The sequence below is a fragment of the Xenia sp. Carnegie-2017 genome, unplaced genomic scaffold (assembly GCF_021976095.1).
Source record: "Xenia sp. Carnegie-2017 unplaced genomic scaffold, XeniaSp_v1 HiC_scaffold_25, whole genome shotgun sequence".
Taxonomy (NCBI): Eukaryota; Metazoa; Cnidaria; class Anthozoa; order Malacalcyonacea; family Xeniidae; genus Xenia; species Xenia sp. Carnegie-2017.
Window position 1 is genome coordinate 6803914 of NW_025813488.1, and position 22819 is coordinate 6826732.

General features: G+C 33.2%; 2 protein-coding genes and 3 long non-coding RNA genes across 12 annotated transcripts in view; 1 reads left to right on the plus strand and 4 right to left on the minus strand.

Annotated features, from left to right (window-relative positions):
* Positions 1-13: 13 nt before the first annotated feature.
* Positions 14-508, plus strand: LOC124453526. Its single transcript, XR_006951118.1, has 2 exons — positions 14-51; positions 232-508. It is a non-coding gene; the product is annotated as an uncharacterized LOC124453526 (long non-coding RNA).
* Positions 509-1711: 1203 nt separating this feature from the next.
* On the minus strand, positions 1712-3161 carry LOC124453532. Its single transcript, XR_006951123.1, has 2 exons — positions 2885-3161; positions 1712-1816 (listed from the first exon to the last, which is right to left on the minus strand). It is a non-coding gene; the product is annotated as an uncharacterized LOC124453532 (long non-coding RNA).
* Positions 3162-3720: 559 nt separating this feature from the next.
* LOC124453063 (cannabinoid receptor 1-like) overlaps positions 3721-22819 on the minus strand; it is a 29528-nt gene continuing 10429 nt past the window's right edge. The window contains exons 2-4 of one of the 6 annotated variants that reach the window (XM_047003782.1): positions 20741-20999; positions 19395-19724; positions 3721-4451 (exon numbers count right to left, since the gene is read on the minus strand). In XM_047003782.1, coding sequence (XP_046859738.1) covers positions 3852-4451; positions 19395-19724; positions 20741-20926 — 1116 coding nt within the window. In that variant the 5' untranslated portion in view covers positions 20927-20999 and the 3' untranslated portion in view covers positions 3721-3851. Of the gene's footprint in view, positions 4779-5887; positions 6147-8768; positions 8843-14918; positions 15611-19384; positions 19725-20740; positions 21000-22819 lie in introns of those variants that run through there. The other 5 variants (XM_047003781.1, XM_047003784.1, XM_047003780.1 and 2 more) reach the window with 5 other exon arrangements.
* Positions 12280-14555, minus strand: LOC124453091. Its single transcript, XR_006950981.1, has 2 exons — positions 14079-14555; positions 12280-13315 (listed from the first exon to the last, which is right to left on the minus strand). It is a non-coding gene; the product is annotated as an uncharacterized LOC124453091 (long non-coding RNA).
* Positions 16185-22819, minus strand: part of LOC124453058 (P2Y purinoceptor 4-like) — an 82150-nt gene continuing 75515 nt past the window's right edge. Inside the window, exon 3 of one of the 3 annotated variants that reach the window (XR_006950947.1) lies at positions 16185-16324. The gene's annotated coding sequence lies outside the window, so the exon portion shown is untranslated. Of the gene's footprint in view, positions 16325-16399; positions 16588-22819 lie in introns of those variants that run through there. The other 2 variants (XR_006950943.1, XR_006950942.1) reach the window with 2 other exon arrangements.

Genomic DNA, 22819 nt, shown 5'->3' on the forward strand with positions numbered 1-22819 from the left:
TTCAGCACACAATGTAAGTTTGTGCTTTGGGTCATCACAAGAATTTTTTGTGTAAGCAAACTTTTCATCATAACGCAGGTAGAATAAAAACTATGCAAATTTCATTTTGATGGTACATCGATATTGTTTCTTTTGGCTCATATGCCTGTGATGAAAGGATTCTGTATTTAAGCTGTCCGTGCACTTGCGACTGTACGTTAGCTGCGTACACATTTTCTTTATCTTGAACAGATCAACTTACTCTTTGAGCGATGGAACGAAGTTCTGTTTATACCGAAGTTTTGTTTTCCAATATAACCACCAAGTAGCAGCCGATTTATGAAGTAAGTTTGTTGTTATTTTTTCAACAAGCTATAGAAAACTTAACAAACAAGCAAGACTCATTTTTTCTTTCAAATTTTTTATCGAAGCATTAAGCAAATCTGTAACGTCTCTAAGTTCAAGGTTTATTCGATTAATGATATGTACCGTTAAAAAAGTATTACACTCCTGATCTTTCTCATGAAAAGAAAATCAAAAAGTTGGCTGTAAATTTTAGTCAGTTAAATCTCGCTACAAATCATGATAGTTTGTTTTTCTATCATCTTTCCTTCAAAACTATGCTAATATTACCTATACTATACCCAAATAAAAAATTTATATATTAATCATAAAGTTATGAACGATGAATGTAGTTACATCGCAAATGTTCCTTAATCGCAAATGGTCTCATTAAAGTATTCACAATTATTGCTCTCGCTTTTGAAGTTGCGTAGAATCAAAAAAGTGATAAGCATTGTAGTAATAATCGGGATAATTTTTTTGACCACACAGTTGTTTTGGAATTTATTCTTCCAATAAAAACTATTAGCACTATTCGTGCATTTTTCATCAAATTGAGTTTAGAACGTATTATCTATCATACCGGTTTACTAGCACTTGTGGGAAGTGAAAAGATTGAATGCCCTGGTTTTTGAATAGAAACAATTCTAGTCTTTTTAAACAACGCCTTCATACTGTTTCGATAATCTGGAAGCCTCAGTGCATACACAATTGGATTGACAGCGAAATTCACCATGGCAACTGGTTCGTAGTAATAAGAAAATTGCCAAGCCAATTCACCTTGTATTTTTCCAAGCCTTTGAAAAAACTCCACTTGTTTGGCGACAAAATAAGGAAATGCAGTTACCAGTAATAAGACATTCAGCACAATGATTGCCTTTACAATTTCAAAGTGTTTAGTGTTGTACTGTTTAGCATTTACTTTAGTGTCTTGTCGACTTTGCAATACAACCTTAAGTATGAAACACTTCAATATGATCTGAAGTAAAACAGCGATTTCCAAGACAGCAAATACTATGAAATAGATGTACATAAGCTGTTCATTTTTCTTGGTGTAAATTGATGTGAGTTCAGCAAATGCCATGCAAATGGCAATCAACCAAACTGTGGCGCATAATATGTATATTTTCTTCTTAGATAACATTTGTTGTTTGTATTTGGGATACTTTGCAATCATGTAAGTTTGCCATGTGAGTTATGTCAAGTGAAAAAATGAGCCCGCAACCCCAAACATCCAAAAGAAAAGGATAGAATAAATGACAGCTTCTGATGATTTGACCTCAAACAATCTACCCAATCCAACAGTCATGAATTGAGACAAAGATGCAATGAAATCAGCTATAGATAAGCTTAAGATGGTAATCTACGGTCCTCGTCTTAGTTTGATTAAAGGATCCTTCACAATAACAACAATAAGAAGACCATTTGTTAGGACACCAACTGTGGAGATCACCATTGTTGTTATTAATGGTTCTTGAGGAATTGAGAAACTTTTCTTCGGTTTCATATGAAATATAGAAAGAGGAAAAGACGTCAAATGTTTTAATATACATTCATAATTGCACATAGATAAATGATAATTTTTACAGTCGTACACTGAGAATCATGAACTAGTTGCTTGATGAATTGGTTAGCACTATTTTCCACCCAGCAAACCGCCCTTTACTTTACACAATCGTTAATAAATTAAAGATGGCGGCTAATGGGAAAGAACCAAAAGCTAAAAGGAAACCATGCATGCACTGGTGCTAGGTCGTTTTGAGATGGCGAGTAATTTTATATTTTTATATACAGTTTTTAATATCAACATATGAAAATATTTACAGATAAATGTTGCAGTATAAATTTTCATGCAACCACCTTAAGTTATAAACTTATAATCCAGGCTGGAAAATATGTCGTTTTTCGACGATTGTGTAAAATATTATATAAAATATTATATTGTGAAAAATATTATATTGTGTAAAATATTATATTTCAAAGTAAAGGGCGGTTTGCTGGGTGGAAAATAGTGCTAACCTGATGAATTTTCTTCGCTCATTACTGTGAAGGCACTCTACTGAACTGCGCACTTCATTACACGTAATGCGTTTATGTCAGGAAAGTTAGGTCCTGACTATTTAGAAGCAACTAGAGAAATTGATTTACATGACACATTCAAAAATCTACAATTGTGGATAGATCTTTTCCTGGAAAAAGCACTTTGATGACGCTACGTTTGAATTTTATATTCTTGATGGTATCGTTAAATAGAAAACTATTTATCTGGACACGCGCCCCTTAATTTTATTCAAAATCGTATAAATAGTGAGAGCGATTTCAAACATTCAACGTTTTGGGAAAAGATTGATATTTGAAACTGGATTTTCAGCATTTTTTAGAAGTCTGGTTTGTATAAGCAACTTGAGAATTTTTTTATGCCCACCACATTGTCGCCAACATACGCATTTTAAAGTTTGAACATCTCCTAGTTCTTAATTGTATCTATACATGTTTAACGTTTGTACTATGAGATAGTGATAAGATCCGTAGAAAAAACAACTGCAGTAGATTATATACTTACAGCACTTTGATTGTGTAAACCAGATGAATTCCTTGAGTTATTTATATGATTTGGTTGAGTCGAATTGCGCGTTTCCAAAAAATCACCAGTATTGGTCACTGGATATACTGAGATCAAACTTGTAAGAATAAGGAATCCATAAATAAAGGAAGGATGGACGTTTTGGAAATATCGTGAGAGTACCATAGTGAGATCTCAGACAGTTGAATCAACTGTTCTAATTTCTTGTCTCTGGGATGACTGGCATTGAATGAATGGTTTAATACAATTTGATCACTTGAATTCATACAGTCGCTATAATGTTTATGACACGTCAACACGTATCTCGATATTTTTGAATCCGCTTTTTTTTAAATTGGCCTCGTGACGTACACATGCATGTGGTGGATTCACATGTACATCCCACATACGTCAGTGATTTTAAAAGATAATTTCCTGTAAACGGGTGGAAACGATATTTGGCCCCAACTTTTTTGTTGCAATATTAATATAATATTGGCCCCACATTTTGTTGCAATATTGTCCAGAAGAAGGGGAAAGTTTGTGTAGCATTGTTATTATAGTGCAAAGAAACATTTAATTTCAGCTCTCAAGAGGCTTATATTGGCCGTACTCCCTCCCCCAAATTCCTATACGTACTTTTCGCTGGCATTTCAAATATACCAAGATGAAAATAACAAATCTTTCTTCTTTTTTTCAAGGTTTTCATCTCAGCAAAACTGCTATATTTCCAGGTACCTGATGTACGTGCTTTACTTAATTTGTGGTCTCATTAAAGTATTCACAATTATTGCTCTCGCTTTTGAAGTTACGTAGAATCAAAAAAGTGATGAGTATTGTAGTAATAATCGTTATAATTTTTTTTGACCACACAGTTGTTTGTCACTTTGGAATTTATTCTTCCAATAAAAACTATTAGCACTATTTGTACATTTTTAATCAAATTGAGTTTAGAACATATTATCTATCATACAGGTTTACTAGAACTAGTACGAAGTGAAAAGATTGAATGCCCTGGTTTTTGTATGGAAACAATTCTAGTCTTTTTAAACAACGCCTTCATACTGTTTCGATAATCTGGAAGCCTCAGTGCATACACAATTGGATTGACAGCAAAATTCACCATGGCAACTGGTTCGTAGTAGTAAGAAAAACGCCAAGCCAATTCACCTTGTATTTTTCCAAGCCTTTGAATAAACTCCACTTGTTTGGCGACAAAATAAGGAAATGCAGTTACCAGTAATAAGGCATTCAGCACAATGATTGTCTTTACAATTTCAAAGTGTTTAGTGTTGTGCTGTTTAGCATTTACTTTAGTGTCTTGTCGACTTTGCAATACAACCTTAAGTATGAAACACTTCAATATGATCTGAAGTAAAACAGCGATTTCCAAGACAGCATATACCGTGATATAGATGTACATAAGCTGTTCAATTTTCTTGATGTAAATTGATGTGAGTTCACCAAATGCCATGCAAATGGCAATCAACCAAACTGTGGCGCATAATATGTAAATTTTCTTCGTAGATAACATTTGTTGTTTGTATTTGGGATACTTTGCAATCATGTAAGTTTGCCATGTGAGTGATGTCAAGTGAAAAAATGAGCCCGCAGCCCCAAACATCCAAAAGAAAAGGACAGAATAAATGACAGCTTCTGATGGTTTGACCTCGAACAATTTACCCAATCCAACAATCATGAATTGGGACAAAGATGCAGTAATGTCTGCTATAGATAAGCTTAAGATGGTAATCCACGGTCCTCGTCTTAGTTTGTTTAAAGGATCCTTCACAATAACAACAATAAGAAGACCATTTGTAAGGACACCAACTGTGGAGATCACCATTGTTGTTATTAATATATCTTGAGGAAGTGAGAAACTTTTCTTCGGTTTATCATTAAATACATAAATATATGTTTATTATATGTTGCAATGAGACCACCATTATTGTTATTAATGTTTCATAACCAAACAAGATACTGTTCTTGGGTTTGTTCTTCATTGAAACATATGAAAATTTTAAATGCATTGTAAACTGTCATATTTCTCAATGGTTGAGAAGAAAATTGCAAAAATTTTAGAAATGCATTAATTCAATGCATTATCTCTTGCCAGTCTATTTCATTTCTTTTAGACATAGTTTTCCACTACAAGTGTGCAAGTTTTGCACTCAGCAAGTGTTACGAATTACAGAATACGGAAGCATTTCAGAAGCGGATACACCTCAAGGCTTCGGGGATGAGTTATAAAAATTTCAAATACGAACTCGCAGAACTGCCATTTTCTGCAGTCTTTGCTGCATATTACATGCTAGCAAAAGGGGGAATGTGGAGACTTCTACAGAAGTTGGACAGCAACAAAGAATTCGCAAATGTAATTGTGAAACGGAAATCATTTCTGCTGCGCTTGACACGAAGATTTGATATGATTTTTGTTCTAAGTCTCTTTTTGTGTGACATGTATTAAAATATTGTGAACACTTTAGACTATTTGATTTCGAGATGTAGCATATGATAATAAATAACTTACAGAAATTATGGAGAGGTACAATTATTGTAGTTGATGGTGGTCTTATAAATATTGGAAATGTTGCAAATAATTCTAAAATCACTGCACATTATACTGTGAAGAAGTTTGTATCTAAAATAAAAGCGCTAAAGTTCCGCGTGTTTTTTGTTAGAAAAATCTTTCCTTTTAAACGTATTCAGTTTGAGGCATGGGGTAAACCAACTTATGATAATGTCATAAAAATCGCATAAAGGAAATAATAAATACAAGAATTATAAGATTATTCAATAAGATGACTTTACCCAATGGCTTCAGTTAAACTATTGTGGCTTTTTGACTTTTTTTAATATGAGATTTTTTTGCACCTACCGCATTTCTTTGAATGCATTTCTTTCCAGTCAACAAAACATTTCATTGACTTTAAATTAATTCATCAGACCAAATAAAATGATTTTTGCAGTTACATACAATAGAGTTTTTGTTTATAAACTTACATCACTTTGATTACGAGAACCAGTCTCATTCCTTGTGCAATTTGTCTGGTTTGTTTGAGTCGAGTTGCACATTTTTCCCAAATCACCAGCATTGGCCATTGGATGTACTTTCATCAAACTTGTAAGAATAAGGAATCCATAGACAAAGGAAGGATAGACGTTTTGGAAATGCCTTTTGATTATCATAGTGAGACCCTAGATAATATGGTGCGCTGCTTTTCTTTCACTTTGAATTTGATATTGACAGAGTATGTTCCCCCTAAAATCAAGTAAGCGTTGTGTGTGTTGAAGTTGTTATTTCATCGTCGTGCACGTACAAATTGTTTACAGATTTATTTGGGGTGGGTTTCCGGAAATCTTGTATCATATTTACGGCATGTTTATAGAAAATGTTAAGCCCGCCGCACACTGGTGAACTTGCCGCGCGTTTATAGAAGATCGTTAATATGATAATCGTTTTTGCGAAAAACGGCAGACGTTTTGTCATTTGTCTGTTTATAATACATTTAACATCCTTGTAGGAGCACTTTTTAAATACAGAAACCTCGTTATTTTAGAAGTTCCCATGTAATTTTGCTTTCACTCGTGGATTTTTTTTCATTCTATTCCCTAAATCTTTGTGTATATATTTTGAAATATTCGGAGCGTGTTTTTAATTTAATATTCGACAAGTGTCGTGTTAGTATTTGAAGGAAAGCATGAATAAACAAGAAACAAAAACACATTAGTAAACAAGATTATCATACACTGTTTTGATAATGGAAATATCTCAGGTAACTTAAGTTGTGTAACACAAAACGAGTAGTTAAATATACGTGATGCATAATAAAGAGTGTTGAAATTCGTGATTAAATGCATATGGTAATCACAAATTTTAATAACCGCAAAGACTGCCCCATCCTTGTCTTTAGCGAGTAGTTGTCAAATATTCAATGAGAACATCATACCTTGTTCATTGTTTAATCGAATAGTGAAAACTTTTGCCTTATGTATGGTATTCTTTGTATTTCATTGACATCCATCTAACGTTTATATTATACGTGATGAAAATTCTAATCTGCTTGTAAAATTTTTATTAAGTAAATATAATTCCATTATTAAGGTGTGATTAACTATTGCCTTCTAATGCTGTTGTTGAAGATGGAGATGGCTCAGTGTGTCGAATTTTGCATCATGACGAAGACACGTTAAATGTAGATAAGGTCCCTTTAACTGGGAGTTTCATTCGAGAATCATTTGCACAGCTATAATAAGATGTTTTACTGCGAATGAGATCAATCATCCTACGCAGTGACCCAGACACATTCACCCATTAACTTTAATGAATGAGTGACAGATTTTAAAGAAATCTGACAATGCCAAAAAAATGACGAAAACAACGTCGAAGTGTCTTTAGGACAAAACAAAACCAGAGCCAAATATTCAGAGAATGTTACTGTGCATTACAAAATGACTTCATCATCAAAATGAGCACCACTTTCACATGCCATGAAAATTATTCAATCTTATCAGTTTGCCTGTGCAGCTGCTTTTCACGTGTCGGATATGTTTATTTGAGCAGGCGATTTGAAATCAACACTAGAAGCGTCAAATGTAATTCATGCAAGACCTTGAACGTTTCTAAATCAAAATAATTGATTTGGAAGATGAAATAGAATTCAATGCACATGATTCATTTACCAAGGATGTTTATGCATGACGCAGTTTGTACATCAACAAGCATACACTTAACGAAGCTTACACTTTAAAAAATTTGTCCATTAGTCAAAATATGATTAACTTGATCAATGCAGACAAAATCCACTTACTTAAAGTACGCAAGACTAATGTTGATTATGTTAATTATGCTGAGAGGGCACATTAAAAGTAGACGTAATAGCTTCTTAGAATCATGATTCACCCTGCTGGACGTAAATCATGTGCGACAAATGATTGATAAAATGAATAACCTCACAACTCTTCCGCAGAAAGTTAACGAATGTCACTATAGGCAGTATTCCTTAATAAAACGTTAGAAACATTAATTTTTTAGTGTTAACTGACGCAAACCTTGCTGAAACCTATATAACATTTTTAACTACATTATGACCCCATTAAAATCAAATGCATTTACCAGCAAGCAAAGAATTCAAATTACTAATGCAAAAATTTCATCCAAATCAGAATCTTGTGATGCATGAGGAAAAGTTACATCAGTTAAGAGGTAAAATGCTAATGTCAATTTAGACCATAAAACGTTGGAACAAAAATTCGATATCCCATACAACTAAAAAACATTCATCACATTCACGTTTCTAATTATTTGACAGCAAATACAAGTCCTTGCCGATACATTTTGCAACGATCAACAAACCTGTACACACCAGATCACTCTTCAACATGATCAACAAACAATTTTTGGAAAACAGCTTAGCTAGTATCGTGAAAATATAATTGGATATGCATTGTGTAGCATGGTATCAAACCGCCACTCACATCGAGGTGAGTTGAGAAAAAATCGAAACATCCCTTGCTTTTTTGCTCGTAGCTAATAGTAACATTGACTAGGACATCATTTTGTAGTGTACAAAATGAGATTTTTTCTCAACAACGATTTTCTTTGACATATCATGTTATATAATAGAAAAAAATATTTATAAACACAGGTGTGAATAAATCAACTGAGAATACATTTTATTCGGCATTAATTGCAAGAGGAAATTTCCGTCTGTGCGAATGTATTGACAACGTTTGCCGTAACTTGAGTAGAATTAAGGATTTGTGAAAATTATAAGCAATGTATAGAGAATTGCATGCACATACATAATGGTAAAACTTTTGTCTCCGTTTACAAATCTTTTTAACTAAAACTAGTTTATGTTTTGTGTAATCACTCTCTTACCTGATGTTCTTCTTTCAAGAGTCTTGGCGCACAATGACAAAAACACTTTTCTTTTGACATATTAAAAACACATTTTGAATAATTATGCAAAGTAACAATAATCTTTTAAAGTGTATGTTTTCACCCCAACAGAGTTTGACAACTTTCTATTGACTTATGAAATGTATTATGCCACGAAATAATCTTTTTCTGATAAGTCAAATTATCATGTAAATGATGCAAAACACGAGAGATTAATAAGAAAGACGTTGAAAAATATCAGTAATCAATGTATAAGATATAGTGTATAAAAATGTCATCAACACTGAAACTAATACAAACAGCCACACCTTTGTACACAAGACGAATATTGCTATTTCTTTAATATTCAATTCTTCAAAATGATTTTAATTAATCTACCATCGTTAGACATAGTGAGTAATGTTAAGTAATTACAATCAGTGTTTCTGACTCTCGTACCTCTGATTCTAAGGCTATTCTTGAATGGTTTCCAATGATTTTGCATACACACCACCGTCATATACGATAACCTACTCCTAATTTAAAGTTTAAGTCCTTAACAGACCAACTCACACGATCGCTAACTACCCTCTAATCCATTCATCCCGAGCTAAATATTGAGGGTTTTCACAATTCTTCACCCTAGTCCTTTTAGCAATTCGTTTGCATCTTATGCCGTCATTTTGATCAATGGCAGCTTTTACTGAATAAGTCTTCATGAATGACTCTTTTGAATGACTCTTCAAAAATAAGTTTAATGATTTTGCTCTTCGTGTGTATATCAGATAAGTCTTTTTTCCCATTTTCCATTACTACTTTCACTCAAATAAGACGATTAGAGATTTTGCAGGGGAGACAATTCAAACATTGTGCATATTTGTCATGGAGACAGTCAAATGTCGATTATAGCAAGATGACATATCATGTAATATTTAATTTATCACACAAAGCGTATTTAGATTTGGAGGTTTTATGAGAAGTACCTTTCACTGGCTTTGCAGGCACAAAGTCTGATGGTATGATGTCTGATCAGATTATTGTGTGGCAAGTTGTAATTAACTTGCCTTTACGCAGGTGCTTAGATACTTTGATTGCATCTGTGCCCACAAACTGGTGTCCAGTGTATTATCAAAGTTCATAGTTGAGAATTGAGAATGGTTGAGATGAAATTGTTTGTGTTATTTATGAATTTTAAGACCAATTTGTGGAGAGTACGGTGTGAAATAATCTTTTCCATGACAGCATTCACAAGAAGATTATAAAGATTAGCAGATTTAAAAGGAAAAAGAAAAAATTCTATGTCAACTAGAAAATACAATTGTGCTTATAGAACTATGAAAGGTGACCGTAAGACAGAGTCTATACATGACAAAAATAATTCCGTTTTTCAAAGTCAAACATGTATACATGGGTTTGTTCGTCGTTGAATTTTAGATGGAAAAGCAAAAAATAATAAAAAATTAGTTGAAGACAACAATCAAACACTCTTTGTTCTTACACTATATTTTAGGTTTTAACATTCAAACATCTTTTTCTACTTGAATAGTCCAAACTGAACGACGCCTTTAAAATATTTATAAAACAAACAAAAAAGTATTTTTAGTTCTACGATCCGTCATGTCCATCACATGCATAGAGTTTTGACGCATCTCATGCGCAACTATATATGACTCTCTAATGTTTTAATTGCTCAGAGCATTTAAAAAACAGCTGACATTACAAGAAGTCAAAATGAACTTATATGTTATGTCATGAACTTTTCATAGAGAGTTCTAAGATTACATGAATTCTGGGAATTCTACTATATAGTTTTACTAACTATATAGACAATGAGCATATAGGATGACAGTAATATCATGTAATACATTATTCTTACGTTATGAAGTTAAAGCTAAAATTAGAAAATGCAATAGGCCAACATATAATGAGCATGTATATATGTATAGATTATATAACCCCTATTTACTACATTTTCAGCGCCTTTACGTGGGGATTTATGATTGAAGATATTTTCCAACAAGAAATAACTAAAATAGCTGTTATTGATTAAAAATGCGGTGATTATACTGTATGAGCACTCTATTTAATGGAACTGTAGCATCTGTATAACAGGAACTGATTTATGTACTTTGTTTATCACAAGTAAGGCTAAAATTGTGTAGGTCAGCTCAAAGTCATTAATGATTTAATAAAAATATGAAAATTTATTTCACACACGTACAACTGTAACGATTTTATTTAAAGGAGCATGTGAAGATTACTCAGACAAAAAATTTCGTATGTAAAAAACAAGTAGTTTCGAATGTTCATTTTTTGCGAATGCTGTTTTGCAAAGTTAGAAGATTCTATTCCATCTGGCAACGCTACGTACTTAACACACGTTGTCACTACAGTTTATAAAAGCACTTGATGCTTCAATGCAGTTGAACACCGATACAAAATATAATTATGCTCAAGCTGTGTCTAAAATGAACCAAACAATAGCGAAATTATTGGCAAAACATAGAACACTGAATACCCATTTAACCAATAAAGCAACATATAGTAATAGGACACGGCTTTCAGTTCTCATCATTTTTTTTCTGTCAAGTGTTCTCTTGTTGCTTAAAGACTTTGAAAGGTATTATCCAAACTAAGAACAGCACGAATCCATTTAGTTAACTCAAGCTGTTAAGAAGCTTGATGTCTGTGTTTAAAAACACTTGATGCTTGATGGTATAAATATAGCTGTGCCATAGGAATGATGTACTGGCAGTAAATCTACTTTGAAACTTGAAGAATTGGACGTCAAGCTTCTCTTGGGCTGTTGTGTAAAGTATGAAAGGGTTGAAATATGGCCTTGTTCTTTTCTTCATATTGTGTTTTTTTTCTTCCTGCTGTGCAAAATGGTTGTGGTTGAATGGCGAATCTTTGGAGAATCCAATTGAACTGGAAAACAAAAAGGAAAAGCGTCAGCTGCGTCACCATATGAAAAAAAGAGGATGTCGTTTATCTAGAGTAATGTTTTGTAAAGGAAGACGTTCAAAAATCTTTATGGACAATAAATAAATGTATTCATTAAAGTGTATTGTTCATTGTTCGTTTATTATCAGCTTATTCTATCAAACACTAAAATTATACAAATATAATTGTATGAAAATATAATGTGTATGTGTGAATTTTAAGACTATGCTCATTTCATCCTTCCTCTTTTTGCTAGTGCAGATAAAATGCTACATATTGATAGATTTTTAAACATACTTTTTCTTGCAAACTATAAAGTATTATTAAAAACGATTCTGCCTGAATTTTCAAATACATGCTGATTGCTGACCATGCTGTTTTATCAATAAAAACGTTCTGCCATTTTGAAAGAAGTTAAGTCTGTAAGGGCAACTTGCTTTTCTTGTGAAATTTTCGATGCAACAAAGCTGCCAAGTTTTACCTGTTACACAAAGCTTCAGCTCACGCTAAATTCAATGTAGAGAATTTCTTCGTAAAGATGTAAATAAGCAGCAAGGAGGACAACGTATTATTAGATACGATATTGTACTATGTTTTGATGTGGTTATCAAAATAGTTTGTTGCAGGCTAAATTGGCTACAAATCCAAACATTACACTAAAAATTACACAAAAGTATAACTACAAATTCTACTAAAGTTTATGTTATTACCTATATTAAAAACATAATCATTATATATATTTGTAATCAAGTTATATATGATTATAAATGCATATTAATCAACGCATATTATCTACAAAGCAATCGTTTCATCAGCAGAACGGAACGAGGTTGTCGATTGCTGTGCTGTATCAGTAGAAATAAAACTGTTCTTTTTAAACAACGCCTTCAGACTGTTTCGATAATCGGGAAGCCTCAGTGCATACACAATTGGATTGACAGCGAAATTCACCTTGGCGACTGGTTCGTAGTAGTAAGAAAAACGCCCAGCCAATTCACTTTGTATTTTTCCAAGCCTTTGAATAAACTCCACTTGTTTGGCCACAAAAAAAGGAAACGCAGTTACCAGTAATAGGATATTTAGCAAGATAATTGTCTTTACCATTTCCAGATGTTTTCTATTCTGCTGTTTAGCATTTACTGTCGTGTTTTATTGATTTTGCCATACTACTATAAGTATTAAACACTTCCCAATAACCTGGATCAAAACAGCAATCTCCAAAACGGCATATAGCGTGATATAAGTGTACATAACGTGGTCAAATTTCTCGACAAAAATTGATGTGAGTTCACCAAATGCCATGCAAATGGCAATCAACCAAACTGTGGCGCATAATATGTAAATTTTCTTCGTAGATAACATTTGTTGTCTGTATTTGGGATACTTTGCAATCATGTAAGTTTGCCATGTGAGTGATGTCAAGTGAAAAAATGAGCCCGCAATCCAAAAGAAAAGGACAGAATAAATGACAGCTTCTGATGGTTTGACCTCGAACAATCTACCCAATCCAACAATCATGAATTGTGATAAAGTTGCAGTAAAATCAGCTATGCATAAGCTTAAGATTGTAATCCTCCTTCCTTGTTTTAGTATGTTAAGCGGATCTACAAGAATAAGAACAACAAGAAGACCATTTGTTAGGACACCAATTGTGGAGACCACCATCGTTGTTATTAATCTTTCATAGCTAAGTGAAAAACTTTTCATGGGCTTCATATGAAATATAGAAAAAGGAAAAGACGTCAAATGTTTTCATATACATTCATAATTGCACATAGATAAATGGTAATTTTTACAGTCGTACACTGAGAATCATGAACTAGTTGCTTGATGAATTTTCTTCGCTCATTACTGTGAAGGCACTCTACTGAACTGCGCACTTCATTACACGTAATGCGTTTAGGTCAGGAAAGTTAGGTCCTGACTATTTAGAAGCAACTAGAGAAATTGACTTACATGACACATTCAAAAATCTACAATTGTGGATAGATCTTTTCCTGGAAAAAGCACTTTGATGACGCTACGTTTTAATTTTATATTCTTGATGGTATCGTTAAATAGAAAACTATTTATCTGGACACTCGCCTCTTAATTTTTATTCAAAATCGTATAAATAGTGAGAGCGATTTCAAACATTCAACGTTTTGTGAAAAGATTGATATTTGAAACTGGATTTTCAGCATTTTTTAGAAGTCTGGTTTGTATAAGCAACTTGAGAATTTTTTTATGACTACCACATTGTCGCCAACATTTTAAAGTTTGAACATCTCCTAGTTCTTAATTGTATCTATACATGTTTAACGTTTGTACTATGAGATATTGATACAATCGGTAGAAAAATATAACTGCAGTAGATTATATACTTACAGCACTTTGATTGCGTAAACCAGATGAATTCCTTGAGTTATTTATATGATTTGGTTGAGTCGAATTGCGCGTTTCCAAAAAATCACCAGTATTGGTCACTGGATATACTGAGATCAAACTTGTAAGAATAAGGAATCCGTAAATAAAGGAAGGATAGACGTTTTGGAAATATCGTGAGAGTACCATAGTGAGATCTCAGACAGTTTAATCAACTGTTCTAATTTCTTGTCTCTGGGATGATTGGCATTGACTGAATGGTTTAATGCAATTTGATCACTTGTATTCATACAGTCGGTATAATGTTTATGACCCGTCAACACGTATCTCGATATTTTTGAATCCGCTTTCTTTTAAAGTGGCCTTGTGACGTCCACATGCATGTGGTGGATTCACATGTACATCCCACATACGTGAGTGATTTTAAAAATTCATTTCCTGTAAACGGGTGGAAACGATAATTGGCCCCACCTTTTTTGTTGCAATATTCTCCAGAAGAAGGGGGATAGTTTGTGTAGCATTGTTGTTATAGTGCAAAGAAACATTTAATTTCAGCTCTCAAGAGGCTTATATTGGCCTTACTCCCTCCCACAAATTCCTATACGTACTTTTCGCTGTCATTTCAAATATACCAAGATGAAAATAACAAATCTTTCTTCTTTTTGTCAAGGTTTTCATCTCAGCAAAACTGCTATATTTCCAGGTACCTGATGTACGTGCTTTACTTAATTTGTGGTCTCATTAAAGTATTCACAATTATTCTCTCGCTTTTGAAGTTACGTAGAATCAAAAAAGTGATAAGTATTGCTGTAATAATTGTTATAATTTTTTTTTACCACACAGTTGTTTGTCACTTTGGAATTTATTCTTCCAATAAAAACTATTAGCACTATTCGTACATTTTTAATCAAATTGAGTTTAGAACATATTATCTATCATACAGGTTTACTAGCACTAGTACGAAGTGAAAAGATTGAATGCCCTGGTTTTTGAATGGAAACAATTCTAGTCTTTTTAAACAACGCCTTCATACTGTTTCGATAAACTGGAAGCCTCAGTGCATACACAATTGGATTGACAGCGAAATTCACCATGGCAACTGGTTCGTAGTAGTAAGAAAAACGCCAAGCCAATTCACCTTGTATTTTTCCAAGCCTTTGAATAAACTCCACTTGTTTGGCGACAAAATAAGGAAATGCAGTTACCAGTAATAAGACATTCAACACAATGATTGCCTTTACAATTTCAAAGTGTTTAGTGTTGTACTGTTTAGCATTTACTTTAGTGTTTTGTCGACTTTGCAATACAACCTTAAGTATGAAACATTTCAATATGATCTGAAGTAAAACAGCGATTTCCAAGACAGCATATACTGTGATATACGTGTACATAAGCTGTTCAATTTTCTTGCTGTAAATTGATGTGAGTTCACCAAATGCCATGCAAATGGCAATCAACCAAACTGTGGCGCATAATATGTAAATTTTCTTCGTAGATAACATTTGTTGTCTGTATTTGGGATACTTTGCAATCATGTAAGTTTGCCATGTGAGTGATGTCAAGTGAAAAAATGAGCCCGCAGCCCCAAACATCCAAAAGAAAAGGACAGAATAAATGACAGCTTCTGATGGTTTGACCTCGAACAATTTACCCAATCCAACAATCATGAATTGGGACAAAGATGCAGTGAAATCAGCTATAGATAAGCTTAAGATAGTAATCCACGGTCCTCGTCTTAGTTTGCTTAAAGGATCCGTCACAATAACAACAATAAGAAGACCATTTGTAAGGACAGCAACTGTGGAGATCACCATTGTTGTTATTAATGTTTCTTGAGGAATTGAGAAACTTTTCTTCGGTTTCATATTAAATACATAAATATATGTTTATTTTAAGCTGAAATATTTTTAAAAATAAAAATTTGTTCTTTTTAGACGAGGAACTAAATTATAACGCTCAAATCCTGGTTCTCACTTTCGGCAAAAGTATAAACATGAGCATAACTGCAAAAGATTATCAACTGTAAATTCTTCTTATGCTTATGTTTATGTTGCAAATGATGACCAAACTTAAAATGATGTCGTTTTACTATCACCGACTTTTGCATAAGCTTTTAAGTTTTAGTCTTATATATGAGTTTGAGAACATTGCCATTATTTTTGTAGGAACGGATTTTTCAGTTTCCACTGTGTGTGAACAGTGATATATTCGCATAGCAAGACCAAATATACGGGCTTTCTTTTACGCCACTACATAAAGTAAACATAATTTGAGGAATGTTGTAATTTTTATGTTTTGTTCTTATCAAGGCAAACAACACAAGCTTTGCTGTTTCTATGAAAATTCCAATTTCACGAGGAACAAACAATGTTGAATATCATGTAGTTGCCTAGTTCATTACACAGAGAAGAAATTGATGAAAATATCATATCTCGGTACATATAAAAAAATTAAGTTCTTGATATGCATGAGAGATATGCAGATCTTGTCTTTTGCCTGGTACTCTTGAACTCTTGAAGAAAGCAAGCAAGTGAAAATGACTTGATATTGTAAATATGCATAAAATAATGGTAATTCTAAACAATTTCTCGTATCTTTTTGATATTTTTCGTTCGTATTCGGAGATATTGGTGAAATCGTTTTATGCATGTTTTATCATACACTTATTTGATTTTGCCAAATAACTTTGGATAGCAATGTTTATCTTTACAGCTTACCATGAAGCCACAAAATGCTAATTAAATGAACTGCACATAATAGCTTTGCTTATTCTCAAAATGTCAAATTTCATGATAAAATCACTGCATGTAACGTTGTTGTGTAATACAAAAGAGCAAACGCGTGTACGTTTTTCTCGTATGCTTGTATGTATTTCTTTGAATGCATTTCTCTTTGCAGTCAACAAAGCACTCGAGTTTATTTTCATGACTTATAATACTTTTTATATAATACTTACTTTTGTATTATTTTGCGAAACGGGGGAATTCCTTATGCAATTTATTTGATCTATTTTATGCGAATTGCACATTTTGATAGAATTGTCGCTAGCTTTGACCACTGGCACAGGATATACATTCAACAAACATATCAAAACAACGTATCTATAAACATATTGTACAGGTACCATAGCGTGACCTCAGAAATTGATTTTATGTAAGGAAATGTACGCCGAGTTCCACCTGTCTAAAAAAGTAATAGAATTGACTTATACAAAAATCTAATTTGAAGTGTACAAAGTCTGGTATTACATGAATCAAAGACTAAAATTTGGTTTAAAAGGATTCGATAAGCCACATGTCGAAATGTTTTATTAATCGTACTATCAGCTCAAACGAACGACAGGGTTTGTTAAAACGCAGTTATCCTGCTATTACAAATAATAATTATTATATACCTCCACGACTAACTTCTTTGTCGTCTGCTGGCCTTCTTACAATACGTTTTGGATATTATAAAGAAAAACAACTCTCGCGTTCGTCGTGTGATGCGTTTTTAACTCATTTTCTCACAAATACTCAACTGATAGCAAAATAAAATGTCTTATATGGTATGGTAAATTAAGACCGCGTGTATGTATATGGTGTTTTGAAACAGACAAAACAAATATTCTTCTGGGTTGGTGTTGACCTCCGAAGTAGCTTAACGGCTACGTCCGACTACTTTAAAACTTGGGCTGGGCATCATGAAGATGTACACAAACTTCCTTTGTATACAGGAAGTACAGGCAAAGAAGAAAATGGAGATTGGCTGTACATTGATGAAGAGAGTGAAACGAATGTCCCTCCACGTTATGTATTGAATTCTACTTTCTTCAATATTGCAGTGAACTGATTCATTCACCAAAATAAATTTTATTCGTGTGCAGAATGTCTTGTTGTTATTAAAAAGTTATGGCTTTACCAGGGCCCAGGTTGGTCTCATGTTATTGAGAATTCTTAGCAAAGTCTTTGTTGTAGGTATCTTAATTTGTCATATTTCAAAACATAAATTCGTTCAATGTTAAGAATAACGTACTAATAAATGCTATAGCAAAATTTCCTGTTTCAGCACACAATGTAAGTTTGTGCTATGGGTCATCGCAAGAATTTTTTGTGTAAGCAAACTTTTCATCATAACGCAAGTAGAATAAAAACTATGCAAATTTCATTTTGATGGTTCATCGTTATCGTTTCTTTTGGCTCATATGCCTGCGATGAAAGGATTCTGTATTTATCTGTCCGTGCACTTGCGACTGTACGTTAGCTGCGTACACATTTTCTTTATCTTGAACAGATCAACTTACTCTTTGAGCGATGGAACGAAGTTCTGTTTATACCGAAGTTTTGTTTTCCAATATAACCACCAAGTAGCAGCCGATTTATGAAGTAAGTTTGTTGTTATTTTTTCAACAAGCTATAGAAAACTTAACAAACAAGCAAGACTCATTTTTTCTTTCAAATTTTTTATCGAAGCATTAAGCAAATCTGTAACGTCTCTAAGTTCAAGGTTTATTTGATTAATGATATGTACCGTTAAAAAAGGATTACACTGCTGATCTTTCTCATGAAAAGAAAAGTCAAAAAGTTGGCTGTAAATTTTAGTCAGTTAAATCTCGCTACAAATCATGATAGTTTGTTTTTCTATCATCTTTCCTTCAAAACTATGCTAATATTACCTATACTATAACCAAATAAAATATTTATATATTAATCATAAAGTTATCAACGATGAATGTAGTTACATCGCAAATGTTTCATTGGTGGACCGGAAGGAAAAGGTCGTTGACTGGGATGTTGGAGTAAAAACAGTATTCTTCTTTCTAAACAACGCCGTCATACTGTTTCGATAATCTGGAAGCCTCAGTGCATACACAATTGGATTGACAGCGAAATTCACCATGGCAACTGGTTCGTAGTAGTAAGAAAAACGTCCAGCCAATTCACCTTGTATTTTTCCAAGCCTTTGAATAAACTCCACTTGTTTGGCGACAAAATAAGGAAATGCAGTTACCAGTAATAAGACATTCAGCAGAATGATTGCCTTTAGAATTTCAAGGTGTTTAGTGTTGTGCTGTTCAGCATTTACTTTAGTGTCTTGTCGACTTTGCAATACAACCTTAAGTATGAAACACTTCAAAATGATCTGAAGTAAAACAGCAATCTCCAAAACAGCATATAGCGTGATATAAGTGTACATAACGTGGTCAAATTTCTCGTCAAAAATTGATATGAGTTCACCAAATGCCATGCCAATGGCAATCAACCAAACAGTCACGCATAATATGTATATTTTTCTGGTAGACAACATCTGTCGGCAACGTATGGGATAATTTGCAATCATGTAAGTTTGCCATGTGAGTGATGTCAAGTGAAAAAATGAGCCCGCAGCCCCAAACATCCAAAAGAAAAGGACAGAATAAATGACAGCTTCTGATGGTTTGACCTCGAACAATCTACCCAGTCCAACAATCATGAATTGGGACAAAGATGCACTGATGTCAGCTATAGATAAGCTTAAGATGGTAATCCACGGTCCTCGTCTTAATTTGTTTAAAGGATCCTTCACAATAACAACAATAAGAAGACCATTTGTAAGGACACCAACTGTGGAGACCACCATTGTTGTTATTAATGTTTCGTAACCAAACGAGATACTGTTCTTGGGTTTGTTCTTCAATGAAACATATGAAAATTTTAAATGCATTGTAAACTGTCATATTTCTCAATGGTGGAGAAGAAAATTGCAAGAATTTTGGAAATGCATTAGTTCAATGCTTTATCTCTTGTCAGTCTATTTCATTTCTTTTAGACGTAGTTTTCCACTGCAAGTGTGCAAGTTTTGCACTCAGCAAGTGTTACGAATTACAGAATACGGAAGCATTTCAGAAGCGGATACACCTCAAGGCTTCGTGAATGAGTTATAAAAATTTCAAATACGAACTCACAAAACTGCGTTTTTCTGTAGTCTTTGCTGAATATTACGTGCTAGCAAAAGGGGGAATGTGGAGATTTTTACAGAAGTTGGACAGCAACAAAGAATTCACAAATTGTGAAACGGAAATCATTTCTGCTGCGCTTGACACGAGGATTTGATATGATTATTTATCATATGATTTTTATTCTAAGTCTCTTTTTGCGTGACATGTATTAAAATATTGTGAACACTTAAGATTATTTGATTTCGAGATGGAGCATATGATAATAAATAACTTACAGAAATTATGAAGAGGTACAATTATTGTAGTTGATGGTGGTCTTTTATATATTGGAAATGTTGCAAATAATTCTAAAATCACTGCACATTATACTGTGAAGAAGTTTGTATCTAAAATAAAAGCACTAAAGTTCCGCGTGTTTTTGATAGAAAAATCTTTCCTTTTAAACGTATTCAGTTTCAGGCTTGGCGTAAACCAACTTCTGATAATGCCATAAAAATTGCATAAAGGAAATAATAAATGCAAAAATTATAAGGTTGTTCAATAAGATGACTTTTACCCAATGACTTCAGTTAGACTATTGTGGCTTTCTGACTTTTTTTAATATAAGATTTTTTTGCACCTACCTCATTTCTTTGAATGCATTTCTTTCCAGTCAACAAAACATTTCATTGACTTTAAATTAATTCATCAGACCAAATAAAATGATTTTTGCAGTTACATACAATAGAGTTTTTGTTTATAAACTTACATCACTTTGATTACGAGAACCAGTCTCATTCCTTGTGCAATTTGTCTGGTTTGTTTGAGTCGAGTTGCACATTTTCCCCAAATCACCAGCATTGGCCATTGGATGTACTTTCATCAAACTTGTAAGAATAAGGAATCCATAGACAAATGAAGGATAGACGTTTTGGAAATGCCTTTTGATTATCATAGTGAGACCCTAGATAATATGGTGCGCTGCTTTTCTTTCACTTTGAATTTGATATTGACAGAGTATGTTCCCCCTACAATCAAGTAAGCGTTGTGTGTGTTGAAGTTGTTATTTCATCGTCGTGCATATACATATTGTTTACAGATTTAATTGGCGTGGTTTCCGGAAATCTTGTATCATATTTACGGCATGTTTATAGAAGATCGTTAATATGATAATCGTTTTTGCGAAAAACGGCAGACGTTTTGTCATTTGTCTGTTTATAATACAATCAACATCCTTGTAGGAGCACTTTTTAAATACAGAAACCTCGTTATTTTAGAAGTTCCCAGGTAATTTTGCTTTCACTCGTGGATTTTTTTTCACTTTATTCCCTAAGTCTTTGTGTATATATTTTGAAATATTCGGAGCGTGTTTTTAATTCAATATTCGACAAGTGTCGTGTTAGTATTTGAAGGAAAGCATGAATAAAAAAGAAACAAAAACACATTAGTATACAAGATTATCATACACTGTTTTGATAATGGAAATATTTGAGGTAACTTAAGTTGTGTAACACAAAACGAGTGGTTAAATATACGTGATGCATAAAAAAGAGTGTTGAAATTCGTGATTAAATGCATATGGTAATCACAAATTTTAATAACCGCAAAGACTGCCCCCATCCTTGTCTTTAGCGAGTAGTTGTCAAATATTCAATGAGAACATCATACCTTGTTCATTGTTTAATCGAATAGTGAAAACTTTTGCCTTATGTATGGTATTCTTTGTATTTCATTGACATCCATCTAACGTTTATATTATACATGATGAAAATTCTAATATGCTTGTAAAATTTTTATTAAGTAAATATAATTCCATTATTAAGGTGTGATTAACTATTGCCTTCTAATGCTGTTGTTGAAGATGGAGATGGCTCAGTGTGTCGAATTTTGCATCATGACGAAGACACGTTAAATGTAGATAAGGTCCCTTTAACTGGGAGTTTCATTCGAGAATCATTTGCACAGCTATAATAAGATGTTTTACTGCGAATGAGATCAATCATCCTACGCAGTGACCCAGACACATTCACCCATTAACTTTAATGAAAATGAGTGACAGATTTTAAAGAAATCTGACAATGCCAAAAAAATGACGAAAACAACGTCGAAGTGTCTTTAGGACAAAACAAAACCAGAGCCAAATATTCAGAGAATGTTACTGTGCATTACAAAATGACTTCATCATCAAAATGAGCACCACTTTCACATGCCATGAAAAATTATTCAATCTTATCAGTTTGCCTGTGCAGCTGCTTTTTCACGTGTCGGATATGTTTATTTGAGCAGGCGATTTGAAATCAACACTAGAAGCGTCAAATGTAATTCATGCAAGACCTTGAACGTTTCTAAATCAAAATAATTGATTTGGAAGATGAAATAGAATTCAATGCACATGATTCATTTACCAAGGATGTTTATGCATGACGCAGTTTGTACATCAACAAGCATACACTTAACGAAGCTTTCACATTAATAAATTTGTGCATTAGACAAAATATGATCAACTCGATCAATGCAGACAAAAATCCACTTACTTAAAGTACGCAAGACTAATGTTGATTATGTTAATTATGCTGAGAGGGCACATTAAAAGTAGAAGTAATAGCTTCTTGGAATCATGATTCACCCTGCGGTACGTAAATCATGTGCGACAAATGATTGATAAAATGGACAAACTCACAACTTTTCCACAGAAAGTTAACGAATGTCACTATAGGCAGTATTCCTTAATAAAACGTTTGAAACATTAATTTTTTAGTGTTAACTGACGCAAACCTTGCTGAAACCTATATAACATTTTTAACTACATTATGACCCCAGTAAAATCAAATGCATTTACCAGCAAGCA